Raw genomic sequence first — 27,280 nt, 5'->3', positions numbered from 1 at the left:
AGATTCAGTTACAGGAGTCCTTTGAAGGAGCACATAAGGGGAAATGAATCCTCCTATACCGTTATGCGGCGGCAGGCTGTTCGGGGAAGGGAACAACAAACAGGACCTTTTGAATGAATAGCTGCTTGCGCAGCGTGTTGCCTAGCTGACCTGCTATGCCTCGGTTTACGACTCATTCTCGCAGCCCTTGAGGGAGGAGTCCATTGCCAGCTGGTAATGGCAACGCATGGCAAAGTGAGACGCAGTGACCATTCTCACACACAAACCCTGCTAGGGACGCATGAAACTAATCATGTGTTGAACCTGTTTACAGTAGACGGTTGGAAAAATGTGCCGATACACACATCACCTTCCATAAAAATGCCTGACAAACCACAGAGCTGCTATATTCGCTTCAGCTCATTGGTTTTACTTCTCATGCGAGCACTACATAACCCAAAAGCACCAAAACCATCCGAGCAAACACTTCATTAATCAAAAACACCTTTCAAACTCTACAAAAGGGAAATCCACGTAAAGCAGTTAAAATGTGTCAGTGTAATAGTATATTACCTGCTAGCTACAGACAGAGGACAGGCACACACATGTAGAATGAGTTCTTGTTTGAACTTGCTTTGCAATGTGCAGGGGGGCTGTGCAGGCCTCCGTACTCATGGATAACTGGGATCCAGCAAAGTCAAACATGTCTTGTTGTTCCTTACATCTAATCTCCAAACATCGATGTGATCCGAAATACAAACATCTGAAAATCTCACACTATTCCCGATGTGCTGACATCGAGCTGTCAAGATAACCTGCAGTGCTGTCTGTGTCCTTGAAAATTTACTCCTGCCTCACGCACGTTTTCCCACTCACAAGCGCACCATTCCTCCCTCTTGTTACCATGGCGCCCTGAATTGAGGTCAACCAGCATTTTTATAACTAACGCACGTGTGCCCAGATTCAACAGACAGATGCTGTCTCCATGTCCTCACATGATGCTGAATAGGGCATTAGCACGGCCACGGAGCGATATTTGGTACAGCTTACCCGTACACGTAGGTCCAGAGGGAGACTGTTGGCTCACGGTTCAAAATAAAGCCAAGAGTGAGAATAGAGGTGGATGAAAGACAGACAGATTAGATAAATAGAGAGCGCTGAGAGGCCTGCATCAGTGCAGTAAGAACCAGCAGTCACCAGTGGATTGAAATAAGAAATTGCCAAAACGTATTTTGTGTCTAAATGCAAAGTCTTTCTGCATAATTTGCTTGCTAGCCTATGGCAAAACGTAGTGTTTATATTTATGCTCGCATGTGACACAGTATGCTAAATCATGAGGTCTAGACCTCTTTATCAGGGTTAGGAATTTTTCTGACAAACATATCGAGAAAATATGTATATGGCATGTGGATTTATGTTGCAAGAAATCACTTTTTTTTTTGGTCGCATGATTTCACAACATGCCAGTAAAATCCTACCAGGTGATGTTTCAAAGAATATTTTTGATTTGCCTCAGTTTAAGTTTAAAAATCTGAAGTTTCTTACCGTTTTCTTTTCTTGGAAAAACATTAAAATGGTTTAAAAAATAAACATTGTTCACTTAAGCAGCATATTGCTTTGTTTTTGAGTATGTGTAAAATATATTTTTCACTGCCGTTGACTGAGATAGCCGGTTTATGAGAAGAGTAAACTTTGTTAAAGAGGTAGAAATCTGGGAGTACTTGTATCAAATATGATGAAATATGATGAAATATGTTCAAATTACTCCCAAAGTTTCCAGACTGAAATATTTTCATAATTCTTGAGTTTAACTTTTGTCAGTTTTCAACTTCTTTGTAATTCTTGCTTGAAATTGGTCATCTAATCTCTTTAAAGAAAAATAAAATGCCTCATTTTGTTTTTAGTTTGTGGCAAACAACTCGGTAGCTACGGTACAATGACGTGTTAGGGCCATTGTAGATAGGAAAATAAAGAGAAAGAGTCAATTTCTGCCAAAATAATCAGAAATTTTTAGATTAATTTTCTAGAAAAAAAACATGTAGATTTTTTAGAGTTTCACAAGTTGAAATTTTTTTTACTTTAGGAACTCAGAGATTGTCATGTTTGTTTCTAGAAAATTTCTGATCTCATTGTCAAAAATGTACCGTATTAGGGAGTCAAATTGCTGTCAAATTTGGTACTAAATGGAAAATTGTTAGGTTTTCAATGAAATAATCACTAAAATAAATGTGATGATTATTTATTACAATTTTATGCATAGTACAAACAGGTCAATATTTATTTTCTACAGTACTGCAAAATGTATCCTTCTTGTTTATTGATTAAATATGTAAGCATCCTCGGATTCGTTTATGTTTCTACTACAGCTTTGTGAACCGCAGATCCAATCGATACTGGGACTCTCTGAATATGAACCGAGCTGTTTATGTATGCACCGTTATCTCAGCAGACGCCAAGCGATGGCCCTCCAGCTATTGATTGAGACTTCATTTTCTGACCATAACAAAGCAACAATTCATTACTGCGTAAACATATGCCCGACGTGATATCTAAAATGTGTTTTCTTAAGATAACAGAGGAGAAAAATGAATCCAGTGAACAGAAGGACAATAAAACAAGCAGCTCCTCTCGGCTGTGTTGATGCTGCTTTAGCGTGATCAACATCAGGTTTCCAGAGGGCCTCGTTTGTTCCTCTCATGTCCCAGGATGCTAAAGAGATTCAGACAGACACAGCTACCTTCAGGAGCTCCCTTTTGTCAGATGATGTTAAGTTATCTTTCCCCTCGACTGAGGTCACTCTGCTCACAGCGGTTCTGTTCAGATAAGCAGAAGGCAAACTGATCCTGAATCAGTGTCACCAGGCTGCTCCACCCTTGATCCCTGGATCTCAGCTGCCAGCAGGGTGAGTACTTTTCCATGACCGCACCAGTTCAGACTGGGGAGGTTCTCATCGTCTCTCTCTCTCTTTCTGGCCTCGGCCCAGAAAGGGGAACGGTAAATGTCCAAAAGAACCACACTAAAGCTACAAGTCCTATTTTTCAACCATTTGATATAGTCATGTCATGACTATGTTTGTGTTTTGGTTGGTTTACACACAACGGTGCACGAAATCTGAATGACTCAAAAATGAAAGAGAAAACATCAGTTGTTTATAAAGGGAAACACCTATTGTTGCATATTTGTAAGTTGAGGTCTTTACAAAAATAAAGATGTCATAAGATGCCATATAAGTCTGGTTTAGAGAGCAGAGTTTCCTTTTAAGTAATTTGTAATCCAAAACTACATTTTTTCTTAATTCTTGGATAGGACCACACATTAAAAAGTTGGTAACTTCCTAATGACAAGCTTTACAAGCTCACTGCATTTACAACCCAACAGCAGAATAATGTCCTTACGGTTGTTGCTTCTGTGAGAAACATGACCTAAGCATCTACTTTAGGCTTATTTTTTAAAACCCACATAATAACAGGTCTATAAGCAGTGTGCTACCAACACTAATCATCAACCAATCAGACGGCCTTTTCTTGATGAAAAAGCAGAGGCAGAAATGTCCAAACAATTTGCACCATGGCCCACAATCGGCAAACCAATATTAAAATGAAAGCAATAAAACTAAATACTTAATTTAAAAAAAAACAAAAACATTTTCTTTCTTTGTACACAACATTTTTTAAAGAAGATATATTTTTTCTTTAGGAAATAAAAAAAAACCCAGTTACAATCAAGCTAGTTTGTGAAAGGAAATGAGAAAGACATTTTTCAAAATATAACCATGACCTTGAATTTTATCAGTTTTCTTCCGTTTAAATGTAAAGCCAAAAAAATTGTATGTTGAAAAGTAGCTACAACTTCTTAATAATCAATTGATAACATCTTTATATACACCACAGCAACCAGATCCTTCTTGATGACTTAGACTGAGTTGGGCGCTCTAAAAAGAGTACATATTCCCAATGTTTGCTTGATTTATTGAACAAACTAGTCCAAGCAGACGGTGAGAACACCCTGGTCCCTTATTAGCAGTGCATACTCTTCATTTTATACAACACAGAAAAAGGATAAGAGAAAGCAGACCGTTGGAAAGAAATCCTTTAGCTATGCCAACCCATCCATTAGAGTCAATAGAGAAAGAGGCGGAATTAATAATAATAATAATAAAAAACTTCCTGGCTATAAATGGCTTATAAACTGATTCCTTAGAGAGGCTCAGATTGGAGCTATGGTGACTGGTGCAAAGCAAACAGTAGATTGAGGAAAACAGAAATATAAGAGACTCTGAAAGCCCTGTTACAAATGTCCTAAGTCGGTTCAGGCTTTCTTCCCTTCATGGTGATTTTAGGGTTAATAGTCAGTGAATCAGCTTGTGTGTTGCTGTGGTCAAGACGGAAAAATCCCAATACATATTTGAGGAATAGCAATAAAATTCAGGACACAAATTCCTGCTTCTCATGGGAAAATGATGCATGGACCCATAAATAAAAGAAACTGGAAGCAAGTGCAGGGCAGTGCGCTCTTTTCATCCAGTACTGGGACGACTGCGACCCAAATTCAGTCATCAACACATTACCGACACGAAAATGTACACTTCTCTGCTGCTGACAAATCGAACATACGTTTTAAGAAAACAATAAATAAATAAATAAATAAAACGCTACAGCTGCTACTATTCTGTATTGCTCTTCACCAACTAATTTCACATTCAAATTGAGCGGAAAGTGGCTAAAATGACTACTTTGGTTGTTACTGACAGCAGCTAATGACTCTAGACGAAATGTCGCCGTGGTTGTGAAGGAACCCTGATGATTACGTATTAATTTCACACCGTGGAACAAACTAATGGACCAGGTGGGAATTGAAGTGTAATTTTTTTTTCTCCCCTCAGAGAGGCTTGAAAGCTCACTGGACTTTGAAATGGAAATTTAAGTTGAAGGAGACCAGAGAGAGATGCATATTAAACAGGAACCTGGCAGGTCGGACAGGGCTGATTATAGTGCCTCGCGAGTTTACACGTCCCTCTGACTTTTTCATATGGCGTCTTGTCAGATCCACGTTTCGTATTGCATAATATTCAGATTGTATACAATTGAACAACACAAATCAGTGCTTAATAGTGAAGTGGAGGGAAAATGACCCGTTGTTTCCAGAAGCTTTGCAAATAGCTAAGCAGCGAACAGCTCAAATCTGAAAAATACTTCTAAAAACGCAAAAACTTTCTGATTTAATAGTTCAAACAACCAGTGCAACTTACACAGAGTGGAAACCGGCTTAGCATTACTGCTAACAGAAGCTAACATCTACAGTCTTCCTCAACTTCTTTAAATAAATGCCCTCAAGTGGCATTGCGCCAAGGTCTTTCAGCTTCGCTATCTGCATTTTCTGTCAAATATCCACAATTGGGTGAATTTTCTGAAAATAATAGAGTTACATTTGGCAGAAAAATTTGACACAATCTGCATTGGCAAATACTCAACCACGACAGGCGGGTGGTTCGCTGTAGTGCGTCAGTGTGCCACAGTTTTCAGGAGTTTTTAAGGATTCTCAATATGATTTACGCAAGCTGGACCGTTCTAATACATGAACGTTAGTGGGGAACCAGATGACAGCGATGCTTCGAAGCTTCGGTTCATCAGAATGAAGCATAATGTTAAATGGGGGAAGATTATGGAAAACTGACTTGTTTATTTTTGTTTTATATCACAATATAATGTCATTCAGTCATCTGGACTGTTACTTTGATTTATTCACACATGTTTGAGAAACCTTGAATATTTACACAAAGCTCCACCTTCATAAAAAGCAGAGCTCCACCCGACTAGCAGCAGCAACAGCTTGAACTTGTCATACAAACTATAACACTTTGTTTCCCCACATGGATAATAGCAAAAGGCAAACAGTACTTGTTCCAGGTTTCTTACTACCAGTCTTAATTAGTATCCGGCCTTTAAGCTGATTTTCTGATTATTGTAAATCTCTAGTTTAAGTTTAAGTTGTCTTTGTAGAGCTGCACATGTCCTGTGTTGTGTGGAGTAGTAAAGTAAATGGGTCAGAAAACAGCCTTCACTTTAAAAATGTTCTGGTTTTAAAACATTTTCCAAGTGTTCAAGCTATACAGATGTGTAGCTGTGTGTTTGTGAGAATGCGGTACCCTCCCATTAGTAGGTCAGATTGTAAAAATACAGCAACTAATGAAAATAGGTACTCAGGCTGATCTATTTTCAAAACATCCACTATAATTCGAATGCATCTGGAGTAATGGCTCACAGAGATCCCCTTAATGCATCTCGATAAACAGCCTGGTTTTCTGAGCAAAACTAAAAACAGTCAGCAGCAAAACGACTCACACACACTCGCATGTAAAGGCACACATAATTATGCAATTTCACTATGTTGTCCATTACTGAGGTTGTGGGTCAGAATTGAGCTTGATCCTCGCTGATCCTTAAAATACAGCTGTCAGCCAAGAGAAAGAGGCCCTTATTTGGACATATGAGAGGAGAGAGAGGGAGTAAGGGACTGATAATAGAAATAAAGAGCGGGTTGGTCGGTCTCAGCCCTTTGTTCGTGCTGAGAGCAGCACCTTGTCCAGCCGTGGTGACTCAGTAAGGTAATCTGCTCTAACTACAGAAGGAACAAAGCTGCACAACAATGCGGGTTCGCGTTGGCGCCGCGCGTCCCACGCAGGCAGAACCAGATCCACACTGATGGCCAATCGCAACCTGCTGTAACGATTAATCAGATTGTGATTGAAATAATTGTTGGCCAATAGTAGATAAATCGCTAACCAACTCAACTGCTGAAAGAACAACACGTTTTAGTTTAATAAGTAATTAAACTAAAACTTTTTCATTTAAGATAAAAAAAACAACAACTTGTCTGTAAATATGCTTTGTAAGTTATTGTGTTTTTAAGGGTCACAAGGGTCCCACTCTGCATGCCAGTGATATGTTTGGGTGTGCTGGACGGACTCTCCCGGCTCTTGATATAAATTTTATTGACAAGATGCGAAAGCCAACGGGGAGCAGTGTGGATACGGCGATGAAGAAGAGGAGGAGAGCCAGAGAGAGAACTGTGCCGTGATGATATGGCAATAGCATGTTTCCCCGTTATTGTGCAGCGCCGCACTGGCTGCCGAGCAAGACGCACTCCATGAATTTATCACTCCCCCACTTGAAAGAAAGCTGCCTCTATCTGCCTCCGTGCAGAGTGCGGCTGCAGTAAGTGTGGCTTAAGAGGGAAAATCCTTCCTGCAGCTGCTGGAGGTCAAGATGAATGTTCAGAGATAAGCCAAGAGCAGCAGCCCCAGACTTCTGTGAAAATACAAAATAACTGAGCCATTAACTCGGTTTACTGTTGCTTATTTAGCTGTAACTCTGCCCGCAAACAGAAACTGATGGTAGAAAAGCATTAATCATATACACTGAGGTAATTCAGTAGCAGGGAAAAGTACAATAAAGCGGCACAACAGCCTTATACCCGTAGAAGTGGTGGTAAGCTGAAAATATGATAGGAACATTTATGTGAATCTTTGAAATTGTTTCTGTGGTTGCTAATTCCTGGCCTTTCTGCCGATACAACCAAATAGCTAGCTGCTTTTGTTTGTTAAAAGACAGATGAAGCTTTAAAAAGCTTCAGACAGCAAGAAATGAACATATTAGCAAACTGTACAACAGATTTCTGGCACAATTTATTTATTTTTTTGGCCAGAGAGTGTACAACTGATATTACACAGGTTGGATACTTTGGTGGAAAAACAATGCAGGATGCCATTCACATTAGATACAGATTTGGCAGTTTTTTTTGTTTGTTTTTTTTTTCTGAAGTCTGACCTTTCAAATTCAGCATTTGGACAGGTTTGATTTTCTGCCTGAAGACCACAACGCACTAACTCAACTTTGCTTCAAGGTGCATTCACACCAGTCCTGTTTAGTCTGCTTCAATTGAGCTCTTGGTTGTTTGCCTGGAAAGTGTGATTCGTTTGGCGAGGCGTGAACTCCAGTCCGCATGAAAACCTCGGTCTCGGAATGCACACGTGAACGCCGAGCGGACCGGAGACCGAGGAAACGAACCATATCCCCACTAACAGCGTGAACGACTAGAACGATTTGTGTCGCTCTTCTCTCTCGATCCACATCACCGCCGCACGACGAAATACGAGGAGGCTAAACTTGCCAACTGGGCCCACACTGTTTAATGAATGAACATCTTCTGTCACTGCTCAGATCATATTAAACATACATGAGCCCCGCAGCATCTTTCTCTCTATGAGCCCTCAACACTGCCAGCAGACCTACAGTCCAAACAGGCAGACTTATTCGAAGGTTCCCGTGATCATCTGAGGGTTCGGTTTAGCCGACAGGCTGAGAAGTCAAAGATAATCCTTGTACGGGCAAGAGTTAAAAAGTTTAAAACAATTAAACCAGAAACTTTTTCAAATTTGCAAAGCTGGACCTAAATGAGATTTAAAACGTTCCCTTAAGGTTTAGAAATGCAGATCAAAAGGCGGAGTGGATGTATTTTAAAGAAAGAAAAACAGAAAAATATTGGAAGTAGAAAGCCTAGATAAATTACAATTGATCTTTCGTTGTTTGTGCTCGCTTTTCATCTTTGAAACTTTTTTCTTGCACACTTGTCTTTACAACTTTGCGATGGAAATGACTCCAACCGTCAAGAGTTACAACCCCAAAGACAAATGAAAAGTTGTACAAACGATGTACGCTCTTCAAAGACAAAGACTTAAACTCTCTCGTAGCTCAAACCCATCTTTACTCAGCATCAAGTGGCTGAGACATGAGGTACAAACCACAGCTCAAAGTCCAACTAAGGGCTGAAAAACATGAGCATGACCAAGTGAGGTTGTGAGCGGGCAACGCGTACGTAATTACTTTGAATTTTCTGTGGGCTGTTCAGATAAAACAACGGTCTTTGTGTTCCTGTGTGAATGCTCTCGTGCTCCAGGTGCTTCTTATGAAATAATAATAGCCTGCACAGTGGGCAAGTAACTATCCTAATTGAAAACAGCAGGCCTTCACCGTCTTTCCCCTCGAGGGAAGCCGTGACAGCGCAGCCATCTATGAGTGAAACTGAGCCGGAGCCTCCACCAGTGGGAGGGATTTCAAAGATGCAAAGTCCCCTTAACAGACATCAATGCAGCTGGTTTTATTCACTTTTTATTCTTACTGATTTTGAATCCTCTTTTTGCATCGGATCAATGTGCATCACAAGCTGAAAAAGGTCAAGTGTGGCTCCCACTGGCTCGCCTCTCTTTGGTTCCTGTCTGCAGCACACATCCCCCCAATTACAGGGGAAAAACAGAGCACACAAAATGTAAAGGAACCGCGTCATCGTCTACGTCAAATATTCTGACGTCACATGCCCTGGCATACGGCCAAAACTCCCAGTGCCTGCTCCTTGGAACGAGCCACTTGGATGCAAATTGATCCTGGTGAGTGTAGTCTCGGAGACGGCAAGGAGCGCGCACCAAGACCTTGCCGACGGAGGAAAGGGAAATAGGTGGGGAGAGCAGATGGATGCTGAATTCCACAGGAGGCATCTTTGTGCTTCTGTCAGCAGTTCTGACAGACCAAGGCTAAGGAGGCAAACAGGAAAAAAAACATACAAGGGAGGTAGGGAGACTGGCAGTGAGAAGTAAGAGGCAGAGTTTAGGGAATCGCTCACCAAGGAGGAGGTGGACAAGATGCAGGGAGTAAAAGAGAGGAGAGTTTATAAGGCTGAAGGTGAGAGGAGGTGAAGCTGTCAGTGGGGGTGGTGAGATCAGAGGTGTTCATGCTGTCACGCTGGCAGAACACAAAAGGGACAAATTACAACCACCTGAGGAGCAGAAGCCTTTGAGGAGGTCTAAATACTCCGGCAGCTTTTTAAACAGCCAGCTGTGACTCTTACTCACAGTTGCATTCACACGTACAGAGCAAAATCATAATTACACATGAGAAGGACCTGATGTTAACCAAATGCTGGTGTTGAGCGCCCGTCACGTGCTGCATGAACAGCAGCGACTTTGATAATCCAGTAAAACGCAACAAGGACCTTGGCTATGAAAACTCCCGTTCCTTTCTGCCGAACCGACTTCAAAGCCCAACGTGTTTCATGACAGACGGAGGTTGGGAGCTCAAAGGAATAAAACAGAGTAACATTTCCGTACTCGCTCTCTCTCTCTCTTTCTCTGCATCTGAATGAGCTGCAGACGTACCTACAACAGACGCATTGTGGAAAATGTAGTTTTCTCTTAAATACCTTTTTAAAGTGATGCATTCACTGCTTGAATTTTGTGGGTTCTGGTTGGTGGGGGACGAGTCAGGACGTCAGCCTCCTATGCAATTTCGCTCCCTTCAGTGATTTCTCCCATTGAGTTGGATTTCTCCGGTAAAATTTCAACCGGGCCAATCAGCGAATAGAAGGAGAAGCTGCGAACGGTGACGTTGATATTTCTGCGCTGGCTCCGTCAAAATTGTAGTCTGCCTCTAGTCTGGCAACAGCAGCGGATGAAGTGAATGAAGTCGTTAAATTTAACAGCCATCTCGTTCATTTCTCTCTTTGGAGTGAGAGATGGTTGTTAAGGATTAGCGTTGAACTGCCCCATTACATACGTCACGTCCAAACGTTAGTGATTGGTGGAAATTTAAGACTTCAACAGAATCCAGGCCTCCAGTAAGCGTATCTCAGTAGCCGAGGATCCAGACCTTTTGTACGAAGTGAAGCGTAGAACAAGGGGCTGGTTTCTACCAGGCTATACAGGGACTATCAAGCTGTCTGCTTCCTGTCAAGAGTCGCTGCCTCACCACATTTCTGCAAGTTTAACTCAAAAAGCCATAGTAATCCTTTGGTCCGAAGTATTGTGATGAGCTGTAATTTTAAACAACATCGCACACATAAAGCTGTTTGTAAGTGCAGCTTAACACATTGTAGGGAAACTTGTCTTTCACTTTCAAAAAAAAAAAATACAGCGCTAATAGCCTTTTTGGGGATTACTACAAGGATATTGGACAACATTTTGATGAATTAAAAATGTCTACTGTGTTTACGAGGTTGACAGGGTCAGAGGTTACGTTAAAAACAATATGCTCAGATGTTCCAAAAAGGTACTGGATAGACCTTTCGGACAAAGTCAAAGTCTATCCAGTGACTTCGTTACTCTTATAGTTGAGATATAAGACTAAAGATTTTAGTATAATAAAATAGTATTTTCTTCAGCAGAGGTGATTAGAATTTGCAAACTCTATGTCTTTATTTAAATGACGTAGCAACTTTCACATCTCTTTACAACAAAACATCAAACTATTTTTGTGTTAAAATATTGAAAAGAAAAATGAATTTTTAGTTTACTGTGGCACAGTTAAAAAAATTATGTGTATATTTTTACATGAGTCCTTTAGACTTGATGTTTTTGGTACATAAAGGTTCAGACTCTACTAATGTTCAGAATCATATACCATATTTTCCGCACTATAAGGAGCACCTAAAAACCTTCAATTTCCTCAAAAGCCAACAGTGCGTCTTATAATCCGGTGCGCCTTATATATGGACCAATTTTGAGCCACAACAGGTCTAGCAACTACGGTAAGCAGCCGCCGACTTAATTTTCCCCATAGAAGAAGAAGCGGGCAGTGCATGCTGGAATAGTTGTCAGAACGCTGGTTTGTTAATAAAGTTTGACTGACCTATCCATAGACATGAATACCGACCGTCTAGAATCAGGTCGTCTGCAGCTCATTTAGCACCACGTTCTCCACCAACACAATTGTGCAACACTAAAACCGTGAGTGAAACAATGACTGGGACAGCCTACTATATAAAGTACTCGGGGACCCTTGTCCTGTATAGGTTCAATACGGGACAGGTGGCAACCGTAGCGTCTATTCTATGTGCCTTAAAACCTTCAATTTCCTCAAAAGCCAACAGTGCGTTTTATAATCCGGTGCGCCTTATACATGGACCAATATTGAGCCACAACAGGTCTAGCAACTACGGTAAGCAGCCGCTGTGTGCCTTATATATGAAAAAAAATTTTTAAATAGGCCATTTATTGAAGGTGCGCCTTATAATCCGGTGCACCTTATAGTGCGGAAAACACAGTATATCTTTACAAACCAAAGGCTGTCCTATAGACAAAATATCTATCACTGCCAAAAATGATCTTCCATAAAGTATTGGACGATCTAAATAACTCAGAGTGATAAACGCTTTTCACAACACTGTTTATTTGTTTTGGGTCAAATGAGGTCTGGCAACCATTCACTAGTGACAGCGCCAACAGCACAAACAAGCACACACAATGTTTAAAGACACCACTTCACGCAACATGTAGGTTTTTGGACTTAATAATGAAGCAGGAGAACCTGAAAAAACAACAACTTACAGGGTTGTATTCGCAAATCCTACCCACAAAGGCCCAAGCCGAGATTTGGACCAACAACCCTTTCCTTATATGGCCCAATCTCAATAGCTACATATTAACAATAAAATCATACTTCAGTACATAAGAAGATAACAAAAAATGATTGGGTATCAATTCCTCCCCTTACTAGACAGACAAGAACAGCAATGGAGAAGTTAAGATGCTACCTGAGGCTAAAGGATGTTTTTATCCAACTACAGCTCCAGGACTGAGAGATAAAACCTCTTGACGTTGACACCTAAGAAAAAAAAAATCTAACGCAGTCATCCACAATGTTTTCTAAAATATTTAAGCAAAGGATTTTCAATCTTTGGTGTATATAAATATTTAAACCTTGTGAGTCACCGAGAGCCTACTAGAGTCAGGATGATGAGTGGAGTTAATTCAAAGTCCAGAAAGTCTTTGTACATTTCCACAGAATCACCTCTGAGAACTGAAATAACAGCAAGGACTTATGGTCTACATTTGTCAATTCTCACTTCCACTAATGAGAGTACTCAGGCCCTTAGCATATAAAATTAGCCCGGCCATTGCCTTCCTACGCAATTCCACTCGATTTTCATCTCCCTTCTGAGCTCCGTCTGAGATTTCTCCAACTGAGCTCCCTTTCTCTGGCTGAACTTCAACAGGGCCAATCAGCAAAGACAAGAAGAAGCTGTGAACGATAGATTATTCACTGTTTTATAATCGCAGCCTGACTGTAGTTCGGCAATGGCAGCGGAAGAAGTGAACGAATTTAGCCCGTGTTGGCCACGTGTCCAAACATTGACAAATTAAAGTCACAGCAAAAGGAACATTTAAGACATTTTATTAGATATCATTCGGTTTGGCATTTACCTCTTCACAGTGAGAGATGGTTGTTTACAGCGCATGTAATCTTGGCTAGGCTTCGTAGCTTCCTTCCGAATCGAGCTAGCTAGCGCACTACATACGTCATGGCCTAATGTTAGCAATGAGGTAAAATCAAAACCAATCTTTTCAAACTTCAACAGAATCCACACCTCCAGCAAGCAATCGTTTCTCACTAGCCGAAGGTTCGGATCCTCCGTACGAAGCAAAGCGTAAAATACGGGGCTTGTTTTTAACGGGCAAACATCAAACGTGGCACTGACAGCGAAACAAGCCCACAGAATGATTCTACCACCACCATGCCTGACAGCTGGGACAGTGTTTTCTTAGGTTTCAAAAACCCTAACCCTCACTTTGACTCTCGTGAACATACTTTGAGAATCTGGACCCAAATAGCTAAACCCTCTGAGCACAAAACCTTCTACCAGAACCTATTTGGATGATTATCAGCCTCAAACGTCACCATTGCTTTTGGGTTAGAATTTTTGTAACAGGGTTTTCTTGCGTACAGATTGTGAGACTGGTATTTCAACCACTTCCAGTTTGTGGCTGGTTTGATTGTTGGTGGTTTCTGGATATTTTTGAACATTATGGCAAGTTTTCTTCATCCAGAGGGTGACAGTTTATTTCAGATACTTCAGACGGACCTCAGACATCCAAGATGGCTTTCGGATGAATAAACAAAACTTTGGGAACATTTCTCACCTCAGCCTCACGGAAAATGTAAGGGCTTTGCTTTGTGCAACTCAGGAAACAAACCATTTCAAATTAACTCCTCCAACTCTTGTCGCTAAGAGCGGTCAAACATCAACAGCAAACTGATTCGTCTTCCTTTCGAATTAGAAGTTATAATAAACCAAGGATTATTATCTACACAGCTATTAAATATAAAACTTCAGGTCTCCGTTTGCTAGCAAGGCAACATTGCCAATAACAGCTTCAGTAAGAATCTGGTCTTCTCTCATAGCAAAACAAATGCATCGTTTGCTTCTGTTCATTGAATAGAGCACAAACAGACTTCATCCTGACTTCTCATGATTTTACCTGATACCTAATAAACATGCATAGTATGTAAATGAAGTCAGAAACCTACAGCAGAAGCATTTCTCCCCCAAATCTCATCACCAAGCACAGGCGTTTCTCATTATTAAGGTGCTGTGGAGGTCCCCTGCAGGGGGGAGCTGATTTTATTTTCACTGCAGTTGCCGCTTAGTTATCTCTGAGCAGTGCCTAAGAATACACTTTGACTACGCAACTTGAAATGAGCAACCCCACAACAGGATCAATAGTGACAAAAAAATAATTTTCTTTATCAGTAGATATGAAGGTTATACAGCGAGCTGATAAACGTGTAGAAGCTGAGTATTTTTTGTAAGCGTAAACCCCAAAATAAAACAAACATTTTAATATTGCGAGCGTCAAAGAGGAGGATTATAGAAATAGAAGAACGATATGCAGGAATTGTTGTGGATAGTAAAGTCACAGCTTACATTTAATTAAGGATTACTTTTGTTTTTCTTCTTCAAGGAGCTGCCTTTGCTACCTTGAGCAGCCGTTTGTCGGTTTTTCTTGTGTTTCCAACTGGCTGTCGTGATCAAACCCCTTCTAAAATATATATTTTTTTACAGTTTACCTGTAAAGTGTACATTAGCTTCAGTTTTTCCTGGCTGAAGTAACCATAAAACCCTAACCCCCAATAAACCCATCATATTTTACCATGTACAAACCGCTGTGGGGGGTTCTTTCGCCAAAATCTTGGGTTTATGTTGTGACATTACACTACAGCTCACTTTCTTTTTTGTTGGGGTGTAATAAACATGAAAATCATCCATTTTCAGGAAGGGTGGCGCAATTGTCCACACTGTTGTCTCACTGAAAAACAATCGAGGACTTTCGGTTTGAGGTCTGCATGATCTCCGAGTGTATCCATTGGTTCTTTCTGGGTACTCTGTCCTCCTTCCACCATGCAAAAATATAATTTGTCAGTTTTCACTTCATACTCAGACGTCAGAAAAAACAGCAACACCTCCAACTGGGAAGGTTGGAATGCTTTCCAACTTGCACCTGAGACCTCTCAACAACCTAATTTATGAGACCAATTGAACACATAAGTGTGAGCGTGTGCCTATCTTGCCCTGTTCAGACTGTATCTTGCCTCAGTATAGGCAACATCCACCAGTAATCCTGCAGGAATCAAGGATGTACATAATAAGGTGGATAAAATCAATTAATTTCACTTCATCAGTCTTTTGGGTTGAAAACCTAACCCCATGGCTCAAATTCAAACCCAAACCTGTTGTGTTAAATCAAAGCAGGGCATATTTCACCCTGTAGTGAATCTGGAAAAATAACACAAATTGGGTTTGTTTTTAATGAAGTGGTTTTTACAGTTTATGTTTCTCAAAATCAAATAGAAAAGTCTTCTTTATATATATATATTTCTAATTAACAAGAAGCACCAGAACGAAACATGTTGTCCCTGTTAGAGAGGTGGTCTAATATCCTAGCAACGCCTCTGTCTAGTTTTTATTTCCCCCAGTTTACTACTACATTTATCAGCTCATACATATATAATAGCGCCCATTTGCTTGTCTAATCTTGTCCGTGATTTGTTGTGTTTCTAGCCGCTCAGCACACGCAGACAACACGCTCCCCAGTGCCAAGAACTGCATGTTCATAACTTCACCTGCTCTGCTCACCCATTACCAAGCTACTAGCTTAGCTTTCCAGTTCCTGAGGCTAGCAGAGATGAGTCGGGACTTTCTGCTCACAGCAGCAGAAAGAGAAAATCTAACAAATAACAATAAGAAGGAGGAAAATAAACGAACATTAAAGAGGAATGAATTAATAGTTAATGAATACGTGATAAAATACCCATGTCTGCGGCGTCCATCCCGTAGCTGACTCCCACAACCGTCTCCCCATCATCGGATGCTGTGGCCCCGGATAGAGGGCTCCCTTCCCCGGCCTCCGACAGCCCGACCGCTCCCTCGGCTGCTGCTTCCATTCAGCCTCCCGGAGGAAAAAGAAAAACAAGCACGTCCTCCGAAAGACAGACCCTCTCAGCGGCGGTGAAATCCCGGCGGAAGGCGGAGGGACGCGTTGATGGATGTGTCACGGTAATCAGCAGGAGTAATGTGAGACGGTTCTCAGCGACGGTCCCCTCATCAGTGCGGTGTTCCCTCACGAAGCAGCGCAGAGTCCGCTCGTCTTGGCTGCACTTGCTGCTGCCTACTGAGCAGATCCCGCTGCTGCTGCCTGGTTGGTGCTGATAAGGGAAGCTCTGGCTCCATCTGCAGGCATGTGGGGTAACTGCAGCCAGGAACTCACTGAAAACTTGCATTACTGGACATTTTCAGTGTGCATCTCTTGTGAATCCTGGAGTTAGCAGTGGCATCTTTAACTTTATTCATTCTTGAATACTTTTATAAAAAGACCGTCAGAAAACTGCACAATGGATTAATGTAAAGTGATTCTAATAACTCAAAGTAAACATATGCAGGGGGCACCCGCATATGTAAGGTAAGAATTGCACGAGTCTGTGCAATTCTTACCTGCAGTTTTTAGCAGATTTTTCAAGTTAATATTTGGAAAATCTCAAGAGAGCTGCAGCTCCTCACATTATCAATATCAATGATCAGTAACAGTACAGTGAATTGGGATGGCAAAATCTTTCACAAATGATATTCAAATTTTTTTAATTGTGGAATTAAATAGATTATAAAAATGTTACAGCTTACATTGCAGTCTATATGTACACAATTTTTATATGTTGCAAATCACTAGATTCAAAATGGGAAATGTGTAGTTTCTAAATATAGAAGTTATGCCCACAAAGATTTCAGTTTCATATCCTGGTATCCTGTAAGGCTCTAAAAATCTATTAACTGTTTTCTAAAATATAGTCAAGCAGTTTTAAACTCTTTCCTCTCCACATTCAACTGGCATCCCGTTAACCATTTATACACAGAAAGTCAGAACCTAGCCATAAGTAAACTAAAAAAACATACTGGGACCTGATCTGGAGCAAAAATATTTATGAGCTTTTTAAAAGACATTAATTTACTTTTGACCTAGAATTGTTTTCATTTGACCTGTTCATAGAGGAAATACTGTCCAACACGCCCTAACCTGGTAGATTATTGTTCAGCTGTTTTGGGCAGGAACGTGACACAAAGCTGGTCTGATTCATTTCATTCATTCAATTCCAAAGATGAAAAGGTGAAACTGTTCTTGCAGAAGCTACAAACTCAATGCCAGCTTCAGAAACACTATGCCAGCCATATTTAGCTAAATTGCAACCTAAGGATAATATTAGAAAAGTTGGCATTTATTCACCACTATAATTATGAGACACACACAAAAAAAACTTTAAGAAACTCAAAACATTTAAATATTTCCTTATCAGTGAATATGTTTGAATTTTTTACTACAGACAGTCGGCCAACATTTCCTTGCTATTATTTATTTATTGTCATTTCTTGGAAGGGTTTTTTTTATTGTTTTTTTTTTAGTTCTTGTGGTAGCGCCCCCTCCAGAAGTTGCCGTCCTGAGCAACTGCCAATATTGCCTATTCCAAGAGCCATCTATGGCTATCACTCAGTGGTATTTATTTAATAAATAATGTCAACTAAACAGTTTTATCTGCAGAATTTGTAATCAATTAAGCCCAATAAAAAATGTTAGTATGCTGATGATGGCGTCAGCTGTAAATTTGACCCCCAATAAAATTCTGCTTTGGGCCCCTTTTAATCTCTAGCCGGTTGTGGAAAAAAGCAACACTAACGAGAAATCTCACAGACCAGACAAAAACTACAATTTAGATCTGAGCAAATTTATTAAGAAAAAAAAAGGCATCATTTTGTGCAGATTAAGAGAATTATTGATGTGCACAGGAAACCCTGTCTCCTTCTCTCCAGTGAACCAGATTCATATCAATTTTGAGATCCTTCCAGAAGGTTGGCACGCCCTTTTCATCAGGTCTGTCCTGTCCGCAATGCGGGTTTCGGAACAGACCGTCACTGGTCTGGGACGGACCTTAACCGTATGAATCGGTTCTTGGAGAGGCAAAGACAAGAAAGGAAGCATTGGAGATGTAATATGATAAGCTTGGCATCATTAGTCGAGGAATGGTTGGGTGTATTAAAGGTATTTGGGAAGATCCTTCTCCACCACCTGGAAACAAAGAAAGAGTAAAATGTCATCTGGGAATCTTCCAGTTGCTATTAATAATGAGACGGAAATTAAGTTAGTTTGTTCATTGTTTGCCACTTAACACGAGTTGATTTAAAGGGAAGTTTGGTCAAGATTCCTGCAAGTCTGACACAGCTCAGATCAATTCGGTAACGGAGGGAAGGATTTTGTACGTACACTTGGATCGTCCAGGGGTCCGTATCTTTTCACCACCTGCCCCTCCCTGTTGATCAGAAACTAGGTACAAAAAAGAAAAGAAAACACAAAGTAACTTAGCATGAGCTTTAAAAAAAACACACCAAACAGTTAAGTAGTAAAGTAGTTTTCTTATTAATTTAGAAAAAAAAGAGAAACAAGGTCAAACAATCTAAACTGTTAGTTGGGATTACCTTAGTGAAGTTCCACTTGATGCTGCTGCAGGATTGAAAATAAAAGGCATGTCAGAACAATCATTTCTCATTTGATTGACCTTCATTTCAGCTTAAATAATTCCCTGGTGCTAAAGTTGATGTTATGATACATTGTCATCTGCAGCTGTGATTAACTGGTCTCTGACTTTTACAGACTAGTGTCTTAATTAAGTTTTTTTTTTTTTTTTATCAACGTACTTTCCAAAGGTCCCCTTCCCATTGGGCTGCTCCTTCATCCACTTCCACAGCGGGTGAGCGTTCTCACCGTTCACTTCGATCTTACTGAACATGTCAAACTGAGCATCGTAGCCCTGGGCGAACTGCTTGATCTGAGTCTCGTTACCCGGCTCCTGCAGGTAAAACACAAAAAGCAAACGGATATGACGGAGACCAGTTAGTTTAAAAAAACTAACTGGATGCGTAAGGATGCGTGAACCTCTCTCAGTGTACTTGGCGTGCATCTTAGCAAACTGAGAGTAGTTTGCAAGAGTTTTACCTCATTTAGAGGCACTCAAGACAAAGTTTGAGTTCCCTGCCCACAACAGCCAGCAAGTGTTTAACACTGTGTCAGCCGTGAAGTATGGCGGTGGTGGCATCATGCTGAGGATCTGTTTGGTGGACTATTGTTAATTTCTTCAACTTCAACTCTAATCGATAGTTAGATGGTTGAAACGAGGACACAGTGGGAGTTCTAATGGGGCAATGACGACATACTGGTTTCAACATGACTAAAGCTCAATAACATCAATGCGCGCACACACACACACGTGCACACACCACCGCGTGTTTGTTGAAAATTTGTGGCCAGGAAACCAACCAATTGAAATCAATTTCAATATCTAGATTCAAATAAAAAGAGAAGCTAAATATCAAAAAATCATGCTTGTTGGCTGCTATAAAAAGCTTGTTTTACTGCAACTTCCTGGAATTTTTTTTATCAAATATCAGTTGGTTAGTGTTTGTGTTTAAGTTTATATAATTTTGATACAAGGTGGACTAGATAAAGTCCAAAATAAATTGAAACTTTTGCTTCCAAGTCATGTGTTCAGAAACTGCTGATTTTGTATCAGCTTTCTTAAAAAAAGAACAGATAAAAAAAAAAAAAAGTTTTTTTATCAAACTATAAACTACAATGACGCTAATGAAGACTGTGTGCAAGTTGCTGACCGGTACTGTCTGCCACATAACAGACCAGAGTCACAAAAATATTATAATGACCTCTTTCTTGGGCTGAACCTACACCGACTTGAAGGTATCTTTCTCTATTTACATTCTTATATTACACAGGGCTTCATAAAGTTGGCAGCTTCTGGATAAATCTGCTGACTAACGGGCAGAGATCCAAAACAAACACATTCATAAAAGCCTAAATGTCCCCCCTGTTCCCAGTGGGAAAACATTTATATCTGCACTACGTCTGTGGTCGTGTAAATTGTAAAATCTGTTATCAAAGTCTATTCGTTTTAGAATAAAAAACTTTTTTTTCAGGTCGTAGTCCAGCTTTGCATCAATAAAATGCAATTGAAGTTAATTTAAACGTACCTGGTTCCCAAACTGGTTGGACGGGAAGGCAAGGATGCGTAAACCTCTCTCAGCGTACTTGGCGTGCATCTTAGCAAGCTGAGAGTAGTTTACAGGAGTTTTACCTCATTTAGAGGCAACGTTGGTGATGATGACAACATTTCCTCTGAAGACACACAGAAAAAAAGACACATTAAAGAAAGATACTGTAGCTGTCACATTAAAAGAGAAATGATCACAAGCAGACTTACCTGTACTTCTCAAGGGACACCAAATCCCCATCGATGTTTGTTGCGTTAAATTCATAAATGGACGTAGCTCTCTGCCAATCCTCAATGGGGGTAGACTGTTGGGGGGGGGGAAACGAGGGTTAAAATGATGCATAGCATTTCTACTTCGAATTATGTGTAAATGAGGATACAAATACTGAAAAAACAGCAAAGTTATGAATAAAAATGAGAGTAAGGTCCAGCGTTTAAGCCCTAATTTGATTCCATCTTACCATCGCCTGCAGCAGGACAGAGAGCAGCACTGTGCACCCTGTCAGGAGCATGATTGCCTCTTACTTTGTTCCTCTGAAGACAGAGAGAACAATCAGCTCCCTACGCCTCGTGATCTGTGACTAAAGCTTACAGCCTCAGACTGACACAGACAGAACGCACACCAGGTGGTTCACAATCTACCAGGGGGCGGGCGCAGATTTACAGAAATGACAAGCTGTGACTCCTTGGTTCTAAACAAATAAATCCAGATCAGAAGGGCACGTGTCCTGCAGTCCATAGTTCAAAGTTTTTTTGATAATCTTGGGGGGGAAACTGAGCTGCGTGCGGCCCACGGGGCAAAGAGCGGTGGTCAGAGCAAACACACTCAGACTGTTTGTGTAATACGATTTAATTAAAAAAAAAAGATAATCCAACTGGAAACCAGACAAGTTTGGGGAACACATGCAGGTTGAAGAAGTTCATCTGAGTGCCAGAGCTTAAAAGCAACCAAATCGTAAGCCTAGACAACAAAAGAACGTGTGTTTTCAAGACATTTTAAAGCAGCGTTATACAAGCTGATGTGGGAAATCTCCAGCGTGAGTGCCAAGAATAGCATTATTCAATAAAAAGCTAAATGACCTTGATTTGGTAACATGTTCAAAAGATTTAGAAGGATTTTTCTTACACCATGTTCAAGCAAGTTTGTGTAATATTCACCCTTTTCATAACAGTAATTTACTAATACAGAAAAATGGATACAATTGGAAATGTTATACTGTTATATTTTTTAAGAGACTTTGAAAAACTTTTTTTCATTCCAATTTATTCCACCAAATATAACTGCGATGGTTGCAATGTGAAAACAAACGAGGGTATGAATATTTTTATGCTGTGATTCAGTTATGCAACATGACAAAGGGCACATGCAGCTGTGTTTATAAATGATGCGGTTATCAGCAGGTAACATGACCCAGAGGGCTAGAGGGTATTGACTTGAGTGTCATGAAGTATAATCTTATTACTTTGAATATTTGTCCGAACCAAAGTACACTGTCTGTGCAAACTGTTTACAGGGAGGAGCAGCACAGGTTATAAACTGTGGAGGGGTGTTAGCCAGCTAGGGAGCCCTTGATTGCTAATCAAAGGCTCGCAGCATGATGACACTAAGAAAAACAAGCTAACAGAAATATGATGTTACAGCTGTGGAGGTTAGCTTGCTCATTGCTAAGCAAGTTTGACAATCTCGCGCACACGAAACACATCACGTATCAGAGTTTTACGTTACCGTTGTAGATAAAACAAAGTACAGTATCAGCGCCAGCAGCGACCCACTGCTCGCCAGAATCCCTACTGCAAAAATAACATATAAGGGCCTCATTTTAGGCAGTTTTGTATAAATACGGGGTCCAGCTCCATAGCAGCTGACCGTGACTGACTCCGCCCCGCTGAGCGATATGTTGTGAAAGAGCTGGAGAGGGCGGAGCCATATTGTGATAGTCGAGTTATTTTTGTTGCAGTAATTCTCAAATTGTATAAAAGTCACTGGCGCATGCTATTTTTAAAAGCAAAGATTTTACGTAATAACGTTTGAATATTTTTTCACAACAATATTGCAATAATAATCATTTATATTAATGCCATATTATGGCAAAGATCATGACCCTGATTATAACTAAAACTGAACTTTCTGTATTACAAGCACAAGATAAATATAAAATTACTTGAACGTAAACTTCTGTGAGCCTTTTAACCAGAAAAAACATCCGTATATAAAACAAAACAAGATACTGTTTCCGGTGGGGAACTAACACGACGCTGCCACTCACAATATGGCAGACGCACTGGCGATTCATGTCTCACAGCGCGTGACGTCATTACCCTGCGTTGGTAAACGAAAGCGTGTGTCGCCTTGTCTAAGACGAGGATCAAAATTGACTTATCCATTTAAAAAACGTAATATTTTTTGCACATTTTGTTCAGGTGGGTTATTTAAGGCGGTATGGATGACGAGGAGGAAACTTACAGGCTGTGGAAAATCCGCAAAACCATCATGCAGGTGCGTTAGATTTGAAAGTTATCTTCCTTAGCATGTTAGCTCGGCGAGTCGCTTGTTTCAATGAAAAGTTCTTCTTCGTGGTGTTGGAAATCCTGGGGTTTCATAGAGTTTTATACTCTTTTTCTTGCTGACATTTAGCATTTTCAGTGTGATACAGTAGCAACCTATCAAAAATAAAGCCTGAAAATATGAATAACAGATTAACGGTACAGTTTGAGGTAAATATTCTCGCTGTAACGTACCTGGACTCCACTATCTTTATTTGAATATAAGCTTATACTAAAAGTAAAAGCCAGTGATGGATAAATTCTATATAGTGGGACTGTCAGACAGGACAAACCTGCTCTAAATAAATAAACAAACTGACGTTGCTTGTGATTCTGTCACAGCTCTGCCATGACAGAGGCTATTTGGTGACACAAGACGAGTTGGATCAGACTCTGGAGGAGTTCAAGAGTCAGTTCGGAGACAAGCCCAGCGAAGGTCGACCCAGACGTACAGACCTTACGGTGCTGGTGGCACATAATGATGATCCCACAGATCAGATGTTTGTTTTCTTTCCTGGTAAGGTTTTGCTTTTACCGTTCAGTCTTTAAACGATACTGTGCAAAGTATTTGATTAACTTTGAAGATTCAGAATTTTTGTGTTTGATTTAAGCAAATTTGAGCAAAAATAAATACAAAATTCTCTTAAATTACTTTGAAGGTTTGTATTAAATATTATTTTACTTCTTACTTTCGATCTATTTTTTGTACATCATTTTAATATTTTTAGATTATATTTGCTTCCAAGTATCAGCACAAACACACACAGTTAATTTGTAACCCTCTAGTTATGAATTCATAATGGCTTTTGCCAGCACAATAATAATAATAAATGATCATCTTGAAATTCTTTCATTTTTTTGGATTAAAAGAACTACAAAATGTCTAGTTCGGGGAAAAAAAAGTAGAAATCAGGAGGTCAGAGCTTGGTAGATTCCAGGAAATGGTCTAGTTGACAAAAAAAATAACTAAATGAAACTGAAGTTACATCATTTACATGTTTCAAGTGAGAGAAGAAATCTTAAGAAGACTTGAATCAGAAACTGAGATATGCCATACTAATTTTTTTTTTGCAAGATTTATCTCGTATTCAGTGTCAAACTGTCCGATCAGCTGTAAACAGTTCTAGTCTTTTCCTGAGAGAAAGACGCAAAGATATTCAAGTTCTAACTTGAACAGGAAGAAATGAGGCACAGCAATTCAAATATTACTGCTTTATTTGAAATTGAGATGTGTTTGATCTGATGGGTGAAAGAGCTTCGTCTTCATCGTTTTGTCGTCCCCACCAGAGGAGCCCAAAGTGGGGATAAAGACCATCAAGATGTACTGCCAGCGGATGCAGGAGGAGAACATCACCAGAGCCATCATTGTGGTTCAGATGGGCATGACGCCCTCGGCCAAGCAGGTGGACAACTTTCACACTCGGGCAAACGCTTCGCGCGAGGTTTGGGAAAAGTGACTCTGTCCTGGATGTTTTTCTAAATCTGTTTATTGACATTTGTTGCAGTCTCTAGTGGACATGGCACCCAAGTACATATTGGAGCAGTTTCTGCAGCAGGAGCTGCTTATTAACATCACAGAGCATGAGGTAAACAACAATGAGTTATTTTTATTTTTAACGTGAACTAAAAACGACGGCGGCTTCAATTCTGCATCCTGTCCCTGACTTTCAGCTTGTTCCTGAGCACATCGTCATGACGAAAGAGGAAGTGACTGAACTTCTTGCCAGATAGTATCCTGATCGATCCTAATCTGCAGTTTGTGTTGCAATGTGCCGAGAGGTTTTATGCTTCGTTTTCGGTTTGTGCCTTTGTTCTCCTTAACCCCTTTTAATTTAGTAAGTTAAAGGAAAGCCAGTTACCAAGGATACAGGCCGGAGACCCCGTGGCTCGCTACTTTGGATTGAAGAGAGGACAGGTAAACACAGACGAGCACTAGTAGAAATAATCTGCGACATCTGAGTGGGGAAACTCCAGCAAGGTGACAGGCAAAACCAAGAATGCAAATTCCCACTGAGGTAGAAACGTAAAAATAAGAAGTGCATACACCTGAAAGCAGTTTTGACATTTAAACAACTGCATAAAGGGTCCAGTCAGTTCTGTAAAAAAGTTTTTCTCATGGGTGCAGCCGCAGACTGACACTGCACACCACAAATGTTCTCATTATCAGCCACAATTCACTACAAAATGAACTCTCGGTTTACTGGAACTTTTATGAGCAGCACAATTGTCTGATTTGAATAAATGTTTGGACAAATGCAAAACACCATCAACAGTGTTATGGAAACATCATAAAAAAAACAAATGGAAGCTGTTTTTGTGAATTTTACAGGTTGTAAAAATCATCCGACCCAGTGAAACTGCTGGCAGGTACATCACCTACAGGCTAGTCCAGTGATGGACAGGTACGCAAAACAACTTTTAAGATGTTATCCATTTTAAAACTCTCTAAACCATCCATTTGTATTTCAAGTCTTTCGGTTTTGAGTTGCAGAACCTGACACGCATCTCCGTTTTGTTTTCTAGTTCTTCTGAATCGACCTTCAGGACCGCTAAAGTCCAGTTTTTGCTTGTGGATGGAATTTCTCGTTTTTAACTTTAGATTCCATTTTTATTTGTATTTACTGATTTTTGTAAAATAAAGTCAATTCAAATATGGTTTCCTGAATCTTTAGTTTAAAGCAGTGTTTCTCAACCTTTTTTGGGCCAGCGCCCCCCTAGCCCTTATCCAGGTCCCCCACCGCCCCCCACCAAAGAATTTGTAAGCTACTTTGCACTGACAATTATTTTATTATTAATGTTACTATCATTATTATAGATGTTTTTAATCGGCGCACCGATTATGTTTTCTCAGCGCGCCTTATGCCCCTTCACCTCACGCACATATCGGGGTAAATGTAGCGAGTTTTGTCGTATCGGCGTCTGGAGGAGGAGGGATGTGGGGGGAGCGTATGTTTCTACGCTCCTACGTTGGGGGGACGCTGATTTATGTTTTCGCATCCACCTGAATAAGTGCCCATGGCACTTCAACAATATTATTTTACCTTTTAACTGGAAATAGTGTCCGTTTATTCTTGCCATACAGTCTCTGTATTAATTATTGCTAGAAAGGTCTTGCCATACCAGTTTATTCCTCCGTATTTACTTTAGTTTCTTAGTTTATTCTTGCATTTTGTTCTTCATTCATTTCCATTTAGTTTCATTTGATTCGTATTATCCTCTCTCGGTTTATTACTGTTGCTAGATTTATCGTTTATTGACGCCCAGTAATTTTCACTCATCACCTCTTGCGCCTCCTAATCGTCATGTGTTTCACATCATGTGTTGATTTTTCACTGTTCAGCGTCAGATTCTCTGTTTTTATGCCATAATTCACATCTAGTTCGTCGCTCCGTTTTATGTCCCGCTTCTCTTGTTTCAGAGTTTTGCGCAATGTGCGCGTCGTTTTTTTTAACCTAAACCTTTTAAAAACAACGGAAACAATTTCGGTGTTCTGATTATTGAAATTTAAAAGTGCTGTGGTACAGTTGTTCCATCAAACCCGTTTCATACCGGACCACTTACAGCACCGTGTTAACGCTATAAAATGAACGCTCTCTATCGTTGTATCACCCATGGAGGGATTTCTTTATTTAAATGGGTTCATTTTTCAGAGGGATACAAAGTGAGGGCATCGTGATTTTAGTAATTACATGTTTATAAGAGCGATTTTCGGTTGTCCTTCCATGGAAGCGGGCAGCCTTCAAACGGACAAAAAAACACTTTTTAATATAAGTTGCTACTTTGACATGATCACAGAACTGCCAAAACACATGTAGCCTACATAAATACCAGACGAAGTGAATCACAGCAGCGTCATCAGCAGGTGTAACGCTGAACTGATGCGGAGCGGAGCCATGTAGCTACAAACACTGAATAGAAGAGCAGCTGCCATCGATACAGTTTCAGCCAAGCATGATTTAATGTTACACAATACAGTTTTACCAAGTTGCTCAAAGTCTAAACTGGTATTGTTGTGGATTTAAGGTGTAAAGTTTACCTTCGACCAAAGGCATCCCAGCGCCCCCCTTTTGTAAAAATGTCCGCCAGCGCCCCCTGCCGTCCTCTGAACGCCCCCTGGGGCGTACCGCCCATGTTGAGAACCGCTAGTTTAAAGCAAAGTTTTACCGGTGTGCTGAGCTGTGTCGAATGCGAGTGCCTACCTTCTTTTTCCTTTTTAAAGGCATGCTGCAGCTGTCGTAGGCTGGAGTTTCTAGCGCTCTGAATTTTTTTTGTTTATCTCGTCTCTCACATGCACTTCCTCTTTACGCCCTCCCTAAAACCAGAGTAGTGAC

The 27,280-nt window shown here is 40.4% G+C and overlaps 3 protein-coding genes across 7 annotated transcripts in view; 1 reads left to right on the top strand and 2 right to left on the bottom strand.

Annotated features, from left to right (window-relative positions):
- The window catches only part of pip5k1ca (phosphatidylinositol-4-phosphate 5-kinase, type I, gamma a), a 52,996-nt gene extending 36,504 nt beyond the window's left edge, over positions 1 to 16,492 (bottom strand). For 2 of the 3 annotated variants that reach the window (XM_008407260.3, XM_008407261.3), the window contains exon 1: positions 16,115 to 16,492. In XM_008407260.3, coding sequence (XP_008405482.2) covers positions 16,115 to 16,247 — 133 coding nt within the window. In that variant the 5' untranslated portion in view covers positions 16,248 to 16,492. The remainder of the gene's footprint in view (positions 1 to 16,114) is intronic. The other variant, XM_008407262.3, reaches the window with a different exon arrangement.
- Positions 16,493 to 18,053: 1,561 nt separating this feature from the next.
- Positions 18,054 to 27,250, bottom strand: gpx4a (glutathione peroxidase 4a). Of its 3 annotated transcripts, none has more exons than XM_017304515.2 (7): positions 27,149 to 27,250; positions 20,616 to 20,710; positions 20,386 to 20,530; positions 19,042 to 19,193; positions 18,823 to 18,847; positions 18,611 to 18,670; positions 18,054 to 18,415 (listed from the first exon to the last, which is right to left on the bottom strand). In XM_017304515.2, the coding sequence occupies exons 1-7, from the start codon at positions 27,170 to 27,172 to the stop codon at positions 18,383 to 18,385; spliced, it is 534 nt and encodes a 177-aa protein (XP_017160004.1). In that variant the 5' UTR covers positions 27,173 to 27,250; the 3' UTR covers positions 18,054 to 18,382. The 3 variants fall into 3 exon arrangements, with proteins under 3 accessions (XP_017160004.1, XP_017160003.1, XP_008405479.2); XM_017304514.2 differs by lacking the exon at positions 27,149 to 27,250 and adding an exon at positions 22,132 to 22,290; XM_008407257.3 differs by lacking the exon at positions 27,149 to 27,250 and adding an exon at positions 20,867 to 21,034.
- On the top strand, positions 22,713 to 25,605 carry polr2eb (RNA polymerase II, I and III subunit E, b). Its single transcript, XM_008407258.3, has 8 exons — positions 22,713 to 22,902; positions 23,292 to 23,466; positions 24,237 to 24,352; positions 24,455 to 24,535; positions 24,621 to 24,679; positions 24,786 to 24,864; positions 25,279 to 25,351; positions 25,473 to 25,605. The coding sequence occupies exons 1-7, from the start codon at positions 22,846 to 22,848 to the stop codon at positions 25,342 to 25,344; spliced, it is 633 nt and encodes a 210-aa protein (XP_008405480.1). The 5' UTR covers positions 22,713 to 22,845; the 3' UTR covers positions 25,345 to 25,351; positions 25,473 to 25,605.
- Positions 27,251 to 27,280: the final 30 nt, after the last annotated feature.

This window comes from Poecilia reticulata, chromosome 4 (assembly GCF_904066995.2).
Source record: "Poecilia reticulata chromosome 4, P_reticulata-male-v2, whole genome shotgun sequence".
In the NCBI taxonomy this organism is placed as follows: Eukaryota; Metazoa; Chordata; class Actinopteri; order Cyprinodontiformes; family Poeciliidae; genus Poecilia; species Poecilia reticulata.
The sequence above is the reverse complement of the archived record's forward strand: the minus strand, read 5'-3'. Positions and strand labels throughout refer to the sequence as shown.